Here is a 10,595-nt window from a genome sequence, read left to right as displayed (position 1 = left end):
AATACACAGCGTCAGCAATTGTATTGAATCAAGATTTTAAAAGGCGTATATTCCAATATGAATTTACATATCTGCAATTTTTGTGCGGCGCACGTTTCAAATGAAAAGCAAATTAGATGCGCAGACGAACAGCTAGCTAGCAATAGCACAGAGTGTGTCCAATCCTGTTCGGGTTGTCTCTCGAGGGCGACTACTTTTACTGTATTGTTGTCTCGGGAATTTCCCACCATTTCTGCTGAAAGAAAGCCAACAAATTTGGACTCTGTGTCGCTTTGGAATTTCTTTCCTCATCGCTAGGTCGCCTCGACGCTAACATGAGCCCGGTCCTCATGATATGAAGGGACACGGCCGTGCCGTGCCGTTGGCTCCGGAGAACCCATCAAGGTCGACTTGACATGAACTCAAACGCTCACATTCTGGTGGGAGCCAAAACCTTTGAAAAGGCTGCTGGGGGAAACGTTAAGAAGTTGTAACATAAGCTTGGTTTGTTGGAGCCTCACACAATGACATACTGTAGCCAGACAAGTGGGGTCATACATATGAATATATTTCTGGGGGGTGGGGATCCATTTGTTGAGCCAAAATGGAGCATTTTCCTTTCCTGAGTGGACATGAAAGTGCACATCCAGCCACCAGTGCCCAGGAAACGCGTCACAGGGAAAAAATAAATAAAAAATTAAAAAACGCCAAACGATCAGGAAAGGTCAAAGGTCACATTCTTTCAAAAAGGAGCGAGGGGTTGCGGTAGAAACAGAAAAGGGTCCATTTGACTCTTTTCTTTTTAGGGATGGCCAAATACCGCTAGCAGGTATCGACATGAGGCCGAGGCCACCGATACTCAACGCAAAAGCGTTTTTGCATGAAGTCCCCTCTGGCCAGTAGGTGGTGCTACATTGCGGCATTTTCATTTGACTTCTTCAAATGCTTTCATCTTGAGCAGATGTGAGTGAGACAATAGCAGCGAGACGCCGCCGCGCGATTATCTAGGTCGCGCTTTTCGTGACTCATCTCGGAGGGCATTTTCAAGAGGCTCGAAAACAAGACGCGGAAATCTTCTGCAGCGCCGGCGTTGGCTCCCCAGGGGAATCTCATTCAAAGGCGACCGCTCGCAACGAGAGCGCCGATGGATGCGACTGGGCACCGGTGGCCAAAAGGCACTTCTTCTCATGTAGGAGTTTGTCAAAGCGGCGTAAACGTGGTCTGATCGCTCGCTGGTGGGAATAGCGGGCGGATTAATTCAGAGACAATGATTCTAATCCCCCCCCCACCCCCCCAAAGCGAGGATGGCGTCGCCTCCCGCGACGGGTTGAGGGAGAAATCTTGCAAATGTGCGGCAGCTCTTTGAAGGCAGACATTCAAAAGAGGATTTACACCAATAAATAAAAAGGGGAGGTTTGGGGGGGGTATATATGGATTCCGCGACAACACCTTGAGAATTTGTCCCCAGCTGAGCTCGCACCACGCAACCTGGATGGCTCACCAGTCCATTCAAGGCATTCACGTTCCCGTCAAGGAACAATTTGTGGTCTTTTGAGAAAATTGGAGATAAACGGAGCTTGAAAACCCCCCTGCAGCCACGTTCACCGCGAGAGCACCCCCCCCGATATCTGACTGAATATGGAAGTGACTATTTGGAGGCCTACTTTGAGGTCATAGTTTTGGAAAGTAAGGGCACTCTTACTCCGAGTACAATCGGTGGCCACTCCACCCACCTCTGGTCGCATCTGCAGATGGTTTCGAGTCTTCAATCAAGCCGTTTTGGCCCCCAAAACAGAGTCCAAGCCGGTCGGATCCGGCGCCCGTCCCATCCAATCGACTATCCCGCCGGGTAACAGCGTGGCGCCATCACGGGACGGATGGCGCGCCGCCTTCGGAAGGATCCCCGTTCCTGGGACAAGCTCTCCGAGAAGCTTTGGCCCCGCCTTCTCTCCGGCGCCGGCCTATCGGAGGGGCGGCTGGGGCTGTTGCGGGTTGGGCCTGTAGAGCTGCTGCAGTCGTAGCGGGCGCCCGCCGGGCGGCCAGCCCCCGGGCAGCTGTCCGATCACCCTGAGCCCCACCGGCTGGAGGGGGCCGCCGGGGCCCGGCGCGTGGGGGTGGGGCGGGGGAGTCCTGGCGTGCCGCGGCTGCGTTGGGGCGGCGGGGGAAACGGGAGCAAGCGGGTAGCGCGGCAGCAGGATGGCCGGCGTCAGGCCGTAGCGTACCTGGAAAACCCGCAGAGGTCCCTGCGCCACGTAGCCGTTGGGCCGCGCCGCTTCCGCCGCGCCCGCCTTCACCTCCTCCGGGACGCCGCCCGGCAAAGCGGGCGGCGGCGAGGACGCGCCGGGCCGCTTCTTGATCAAGTCCTGCATTTTCTCCGCCTGCGCTCGCCGCACGTGGTAAGTCGTCCTGGAGCGCTGGAAGGAGTCCAAAAAGTCCTCCAGGCTCATGTTCCCCTCCATGAAGGTGTCCAGCAGCTCCTGCGACGACGACAAAACCAAAGCATTGCAATGCGAAACTGAATACAGCCGCCAGGGCAGAATGCGGGAAGCTCGCCGCCGCCGCCGAGCCATCGCGCCGCGCCGGCCGCTGCATCTCACATGGCTGAGATCAGAGCAAATAGCCACAAAATGATTCCCCCCACCGCATCCGCTCCAGTCAGACAATTTGCAGGAAAAAAAAAAGGAGGATAGAGAGCAGAGAGAACAATGTGTTGTTTGTTGCCTGCCTGGCGGGACAGCGATTCGCTGTTGATCGTCGCTTTCACGGGGGTGGGGGAGGAAGCGGATGACATGTGGAAATCACTCCTTTTTTTGTTTGGGGGAAAAAAAAAAAAAGAAGCCTTCCTTGCCTTTTTTTTTTTTTTTTTGGTTTGTTTTTACCTCCGAGTTCTCCTCGGCGCGTGCCACCTCTTCTTGCAGGAGGTTCTGGGCGCTCTGCAGGCTGGGCTTCTGGACTCGGGCTCCTGAAAAAGGGGCGACGCTCAGGTGAAAATGAACGCCGGCGCCGAGACTTCACCCCGGACACCCGCGTCGAGCGGCGGAGAAAAGCCGCAAGACAAGAAAGATGTTTCCGCTTCACATTGTGGCCACGGGACTCATTGTCAGGCCATCTGTTCATCGACACCCCCACGGCACAAGTGTCCATGAAGTGACTTTTTATTTGCAAAGATCTGGTTTGACTTTTGGGGAGGAAAAAGATCAACTTGACGCAGTGAACCGTGAACAGAGGGCATTTTCTGCCCTGTCAATCTGAACGTTTTTTGTTTTTTTTTTTAACGAAAAGGATGGAAAATATGCATTTTTGTCCTATTCATTCAAAAAAAAAATGAACAGATTGGCCCGGTAGTCCAGTGGTTAGCACGTGGGCTTCACAGTGCAGAGGTACCGGGTTCGATTCCAGCTCCGGCCTCCCTGTGTGGAGTTTGCATGTTCTCCCCGGGCCTGCGTGGGTTTTCTCCGGGTGCTCCGGTTTCCTCCCACGTTCCAAAAATATGCATGGCAGGCTGATTGGACGCTCTAAATTGTCCCTAGGTGTGAGTGTGAGTGCGAATGGTTGTTCGTCTCTGTGTGCCCTGCGATTGGCTGGCAACCGATTCAGGGTGTCCCCCGCCTACTGCCCGAAGACAGCTGGGATAGGCTCCAGCACCCCCCGCCACCCTAGTGAGGATCAAGCGGTACAGAAGATGAATGAATGAAAAAGATTGTAAAGTGATGTTCAAAAGGTGATTGCAGTCCAAGTTCCTTGTCCACCAAAATCCATTCATATTAAAAAAAAAAAAAGCAAGCAACTGTTGCGCTTTCTCGAAACACCCTCAGCTCAACGTGACTAACTCACGGCGTCGCGTTCACCTTCCTTCCATCCCGACGCGCACGGAAACGGTAGCGCGCTTGTCCGACGGCCGCGGACGTGGCTAATGTGAGTTGACAGCCAGGGGGAAACAAACAGTCCTAAGGCAGCTGGAACGTGACCTACATTCGGCACGGGAAGCCAATCGGACGCGGGGGGGGGGGGGGCGCCCACGCGCATCATGTTGTCACGCTTGGCAATTTGTTGCCGGCCCTGATGGATCAACTCGTCATGTCGGGGAGATGATATCCAGTCAAGTGGCGTCAGGAATGAAGCAACGGAGAGGAAAAACAAAAACCCAAAACGAAAACAAACGCCCCCCTGCGAAACGGGCTGGCGGCTTTCAGTGGGCAGGTAGGCTGAAAACTGAGAGCCACGCCATCTCCAGCCTCCACAATCATAAATATTATGGGATACTAATCACACGCAGGAATTCTTGCTTCTCATAGGCAAGGACCATGAAAAAAAAAAAAAAAACGTCTGTTTTTCGTCAGTGTCGTAAGTGACGATGGATGTGTCGGCATTTTGGTGGAGGAGCCTAGAAGCAACCGCGTGGTTTCCGTCAACGTTTCCTCGCGTCGGGAAACCTCGGGGAGGGGATTCTCACAGATGAAAAAAAAAAAAAAGATGTGGAAACGAGAACGCTTCCGACACATCAAACGTTCCCACGCTCGGCCAGCAAAACGTAAAGCTGTCGAGCTTCCAGGTATGCAAAAAAAATATGGAGAAAGTCAAGGGCGACTCGGCAAGCTCGTTAAATCCCAGGAAAAATGTCAAGGCGAATTGAGGAAAAGGGGGGGGGGGAGTAAAGCCTGCGTGGATGTGCAGCAGCTGTGTGTGCAAAAGCAAGCGGAGACTCAAAGACATCAGACACCAAAGACACACGAGACGCGGGGCCAATGGCAACCAGCTCATCTGACAAGATCGCTAAAGAAAAAAAAAAAAAACACACACCCAAGCTTGAAAAGGACAATTCACCAGGGTCATGCTTGGGGTCGTCACACAGGTTTTGTTGTCTCGCCAACGTCTACTGAGCCGAGACGTCCATTTTACATTTGAAAAAAAAAAAAAAATCTCACGGCACAGCACAAAAGAAAAACGTTTGGTGACATTTCCCCCATCTGGTAAATTGACATTACAGGCCAAGATTCATGACCAAATCTTTATCATCTCCTCAAAAACTGTGCTCATCTGACTTCCAAAGCACTTCAAGGGCGCCATTGGATTGTCAAAGACAAACCGGGAGGGACCCTCTTCCATGCTGTTCAAAATAAAACTCAGTTTTTTAAAAAAATGGTCTGACTTCCAATATTTTAGGGCTGCAACTCACAATTATTTTTAATAACCGTTTAATCTGTCAGTTATTTTGTGCCAATTTGTGTTTGTCATCACTTCTTCCCAGCTCTTGACGTTATTCCTCCGGCATGTAATATGGAGCTAAACCTCCTCCCCGCCCCCCCGTTTCTGGTCTCTGGGCCCGGGGGATTTCAACTCACCAAGCTGACTCTGTTTTTCCCAGCACGTGGTTGCCACGTTGGACAGCTCCCGGTATTTTTCGGCCAACTGGAGTCTGCCGTTATTAAGGCACGGCCGCCGGGCCAGGCTGTCGTCGGCCAGGCTGCGATTGGACGCCATCATCATCTCCCTGTCGATTTGAAGCTCCTGAAACTGGGGTGGGGGGGGGGAAGAAACACGAGTTGTTATTTGGGGAGGGGGGTGAAAAAATGCACTTCCAGAGTTCCCGACTAGTTCTGTTTAAACCCATATCTTTAACACCCATCTTAACGTCCGAGCTCAGCCCTGGACATCTGCATTTTGGCCTGTTTTACTGCCTCTTCTCCTCGGGGGAATGGAAAAACAAAATGGACTCGGCGTACATGCGAGTTGGGTCACGGGTTCGGTTGCTGCCCCCGGTCTTCCCGTGCGCAGTTTGCATCTTCCCACCGTGCCCGCGTGGGTTTTCTCCAGGTACTCTGATTTCTTCCCACAAAAACATGCACGGGCGAATAAACTTGCCTTCAGATCCAGGTACCGCCGGCCTTTGTCCCGACTCGCAAGAATATTGAGCACACCGGTAAAAGGATTGCATCAATGCTCCGAGGGCTTCCCAAAAAATGAGGAGAACAGTTTGTGGCGTGCGCGTTGGGAGTCATCGGGAGCTGCCCGAACTGATCATCGTTAGCAGCCGGACCACCATGGCAGTGCCCCGGCGGGCCGGGAATGACCACCAGGCAGTGACCGTTTTTCCGCTACGCGGCACAGCGAGGTCAGCAATGTCCTGGATGACAGTTTTTCTTTTGTTTGTTTCACATCAACGCGTCGCCCCCGGAGAGCCTCACGGGAGCTTTCAATGGCTGTCTTCAGACATGTCGCCAGGAAGGAGTGACCATTCCCATGAAGGCTACAGCAAAAGGGCGACTGAAGCCATCTGAAAAGCCGCAGAATTTCCACAGACTTTTATTCATGCTCTTTGAAAGAGCCACAGTTGATCATTGCTAACGCCCCCCCCCCCCCCCCCCCCCCATGAGCAACGGCAGCAAAGGACGTCCCCGCGGTGAACGAGCTGCTATTTGCCTGAGTTCTCAGAATTTCATTCTTCCAAACGGCCCAAATTTTCCCCCAAAAAAATTCCATGGGTGGGGCGCCACTGATGACGACAGTAGCTCAATCTCGAGAGCAGCACTTGGATTTCAGTACTCGCTCCCGCGGATCGGAAATGATGCGGACCAAAGGAGACCGGAGACGTGGACGGCACCTGCAAAAGTACCCCGTCAAACGACGAGTCCCGAGGGCTCTTCAAAATAAAACAAAGACGCTCCTAAAACATGGTAAAAGGTCACCATTCACGCCAACTTGATTTGCCGACAAAGCCTGCTGGGTCACGTCAAACATCCTCGGGGGGGTTGGGGGGGGGGCCCAACAATGTCTGCGGTCGGTCCACGTTGACTGAAATCCTTCTCACGGCCTGGTGTCAAATGTCGCATCCTTTTAGGAAGAAAGCCTCGGGGCTGGCAAGCAAGTGACGCCTTTTGCTGTGTCAACGCAAGCGGTTAGTGTGAATTATGAACGCGGCATCGGGGTTTGGGAATCAAGACCAGTCAATGCAATCAACGCTGTCAAGTCAATTTACAGTTTTCAAAATACATTGCACGTGTTCGAAGATAATTGCTGGAAATGTGAGAAGACGCAACTGCTTTTCACCATTTCGGTTTTTCTGATTTCGGGGGGGGGGGACACGGCTAAAACGGCGCCTCATGGCGCCCTTTGGAGTCGGCCGCTTCTCCGCTATATAAAAACTTCAGCGTGGTATTCAGCACAACTGCAATGCGCAGTGAACTCGCTAGCGATGCATCAAGCGCTAAAATACATCGGGTCTGGCCACTTCAGAGCGCCTCGTCGTAGGCCTCGAGTGTTTTCATGAAGGTGAAAGAGCGAGGGGGAATTGTCGTATCGTCACGACTCATTCCTGAGATAACTGTGTGATATATTTCAGCCACAAAAAAAAACTACAGTTTAAGTAGTTTAATTAAGTCTTCATTTATTGGTGTCAGGCAGACCGGCGAGTATTACATGTTTGAAAAGATCGTTCATAATAAGATCAAGACAGCTATGATTGGAACTGCTGCAATCTGCATACTGTGTGCATGACAAATAGAGGGGCAGGGGGGGGGGGGGGGGGGGCTGGACGCCAGAAAGGTCGCCAGAAACAAGCATGCGCTGCAATGTGCGCGGAACACTGTTGACAAAGTACACGATTTTAATTAACCGCGTCAAACTGCAAAGCTGCACTTGTGCTTTCAGTCAAACAAGGACGGCTGGAAAGAGTTCCGACAGCGCCCCTTAACTCGGCATGGGTGCGATACATCAAGACCAGACACGGCACCGATTAACAACACGTTTGGTCGAAATTGGACGCGGTTCCTTGCGCCGCTCGGGGGACCCGTTCGAGTGGCGAACATGCAGCAGAAACTTGGAATGTATGTCGAGATGGAAAAGTAGAGATGATTTCAAACAACGCCGAATTGTATACTAGAGTACAAAAGGTGTGTTTGAAGAATCGTGATCGGATTACTCAACGGGGAAATTGAGAAATGGGTAGTTGATAAAACGGGGGAACATTTTAAACCGGGTTTTGCATTAAGCCTTAAAGACGAGGGGAACGCGCAGTGTGTGTGTGTGTGTGCGCGAGGGGTGTGGGGGGCAGATAAGCGTAATATATAACCCCCCAAATGGTCAATAGATAAACACCTCCGTTTGATTTGTGTCGGAAATTAAACAAATTGGTTCTAACGTAGAAAGAAAAAAATGGAAAAACGACCGCCCGCCACGAAGACAGCCGACGAAGCATGTAAAGGGGATTCGCTACAACAAAAGGTCCAGAAGCACCCCCCCCCCCCCGCTGTCATTTCAAAACAGTTCAAGACAAACACAAATAACGCGGAGGGAACATTGTGCCGGAGGCACTTTGAGGGGCGAAGCCGATACCGCTACGTACCCACCTTCTCATTGAGTCCAATGATTTGCTCCATTTTGTCGTCGCTCTGTAAAAGCTCCCTCAGCTCGCCGGTGCTCAGAGCCCGGTAGCCGTCGGGACAAGCGGCGGGGTCCATCGCGGGGAGTTTGTAACGTCCTTCAAAATGGACAAAAGAAGAGTTTGGGGAAGGCAAAAAGTCCTTCGCGCGGCCGGCTCACATCTCGCTGCTGCTGCGGCTGGCGGCTCACGTTGCAGTGCGAAGTCGACGCGACGAACGCGCTAAGGCTCGCGGGTGTGTACCTCAAAGTGGGCCACTTCTTGTTAGCTCCCGCCAAAGTAAGACAACATGGCGGATATGCGACTCGGAAAATAAAAGCTCAACTTTGCTTCGAGGTGACGAAAGTACGCAGAAGGTACAATGGAACCTCGCGTACTTGGATTCACGTATTCGTGGATTTCAAAATTCTTCTAATTTTGAAATGTTTTTTTTGTTGTTGGTGGTGGTGTCGTCTCTGGGTGGCAATCCGCGTTTTTCACAGATAACACTTATTTGAGGTTTAAACCCATTTTTTTTCTCTTTGCTCCTAGACAGAAGTTCAATGGTGCCTTAACTTGTGAGTACAATTCGTAACTCAAAACACTCAACGCCTCAAATCATCCTTTCCCGGTGAAATGGATGGAAATACCACGAACCGGAGGCGTCAAATCCAAATCCGGAAAGTAAAAAGGTTGCATTCTCTCATCCTTGAAGAAATAAACACCTCATCTTGAGTCAATACCTCAATGGAACACAACACAGGTGGCCGTCAAATGAAAAAAAAAAGGTTAGAATTTGCAGTACCACCGTATGGCAGTTTCTTCTTCATAGCGTTGGCCCCTGACCAAAATGGAGACTCAACCAATATCATCGTAGTCCTTCTCATCTTGGTTTTCATCTTCGACGTCGTCATATTCCTCTGCCGTGTCTTCCGCCAGCTCCAGCACCTCCTCGCACCATGGAACCAGAGGGAACGCTTCTTGGTCTTGATCCTCTACCTCCACGTAGTCTGGCTGCTCATCGGGGATCTGCTCATTGTTGTAAAGGCAGATCAGGTTCTGATCTTGGTGATGGAGATCCTGGGTGTGGGCCGAGTTCTGATCTTGGTTTTGGTACGTGCCTAGATTCTGATCTTGGCTAAAGAGATTGCTCAGGTAGTGATCTTGGATGTGGACATGGGTCAGGGTGCAATCACGAGTGTCGGGGGGTGCGGTCTTCTGATGGAGTTTATGGACGTTGGTCAAGTTCTGACCTTGGTTTTGGAGGTCTTTTGGGTTCCGATCTCGGCTGTGGTAATTGTTGAGGTGCCAATCTTGGTTATGGAGTCTGCCGAGGTTCTGATCTTGGTCATGCAGATTGACAAGGTTCTGGTCCTGGATCGGCATATGTTCAGGAAGGTTGCCCTTGTTCTCCTGATGGTCACGTAGTTTATGGGACAGTGTTTCTTGTCTTTGGTTGGGAACCTCTGCAATGTTCTCATAGCTCTGGCCCTCTAAAAAAAACATAAGATGCCACATTTTAACAAACCCCGACAGATCTTTATGATTTCTCCTGATTAAACATCATAGGTGTCAAAGTGAGGTCCTGGAGGGCCGCTGCCCTGCATGTTTTCCGCGTCTCCCCGTTGCCACACACCTGAGACCTCAAATGAACAGGTAGAGCTTGCTGATGATCTGATCGTTTGAATCAGGTGTGTGGCAACGGGGAGACCCGAGTTTGACACTTATGAAACATTCATTTTACCTTCCGACCCGAACTGGGTGCGAGGGGGCAAGGGCGGAATAGTCTGGTCCTGCTCACGGTATTTGTTGTCACTGGGAGATGCAACGGAAGAAATATTCAAGTAAATATTGTGTCATAAAAAAGAAAAAAAATATTCATAGCAGTATATTTTCTACTTTGGGAGAAAATATTTTCGTACACAAAGTCACTTTTTTAAAATTCAATTTTGTATTTTAACTATGCCGAAATTAGCTGCCTGTGCGAAAGGTTGGAATAAAGATCCAGCTTGCACAGTAATCTGTGAAACTTATCAAAAATCAAGTCATTGAAACTTTTCCATGTTGGGGCAATACGCTACACTCACAACTCTGTCTAATCAACAACTTAGGCCAATTTCAACATGACTTTTCGGAGTTAAACTAGAAAACATTTCACATCTATTTTGTTTTACTTGTCCTTGGAGCCTTTGTAGCGCTGTGAGGATCTGCGTTTCTCTGCAAAAAACCAACAAACAAAAGAGCACAACACGTAAAACAA

The 10,595-nt window shown here is 50.7% G+C and overlaps 1 protein-coding gene across 1 annotated transcript; it reads right to left on the bottom strand.

Annotated features, from left to right (window-relative positions):
- Positions 1 to 528: 528 nt before the first annotated feature.
- On the bottom strand, positions 529 to 10,238 carry LOC127588761 (vacuolar protein sorting-associated protein 37D-like). Its single transcript, XM_052047617.1, has 5 exons — positions 10,080 to 10,238; positions 8,325 to 9,828; positions 5,322 to 5,493; positions 2,859 to 2,941; positions 529 to 2,456 (listed from the first exon to the last, which is right to left on the bottom strand). Exons 2-5 carry the CDS (start codon positions 8,433 to 8,435, stop codon positions 1,941 to 1,943), a joined length of 882 nt encoding a protein of 293 aa, XP_051903577.1. The 5' UTR covers positions 8,436 to 9,828; positions 10,080 to 10,238; the 3' UTR covers positions 529 to 1,940.
- Positions 10,239 to 10,595: the final 357 nt, after the last annotated feature.

The sequence above is a fragment of the Hippocampus zosterae genome, chromosome 16, assembly GCF_025434085.1.
Source record: "Hippocampus zosterae strain Florida chromosome 16, ASM2543408v3, whole genome shotgun sequence".
In the NCBI taxonomy this organism is placed as follows: domain Eukaryota; kingdom Metazoa; phylum Chordata; class Actinopteri; order Syngnathiformes; family Syngnathidae; genus Hippocampus; species Hippocampus zosterae.
The sequence above is the reverse complement of the archived record's forward strand: the minus strand, read 5'-3'. Positions and strand labels throughout refer to the sequence as shown.

Bases quoted from the DNA above. Each gene is read 5' to 3' on its own strand.
- LOC127588761 (XM_052047617.1), bottom strand. From the start codon at position 8,435: ATGGACCCCGCCGCTTGTCCCGACGGCTACCGGGCTCTGAGCACCGGC. The intron at 5,494-8,324 runs GTGGGTACGTAG...CCCCCACCCCAG, and splicing joins TCATTGGACTCAATGAGAAG to TTTCAGGAGCTTCAAATCGA. The intron at 2,942-5,321 runs GTGAGTTGAAAT...CCCCTTTTTCAG, and splicing joins GGAAAAACAGAGTCAGCTTG to GAGCCCGAGTCCAGAAGCCC.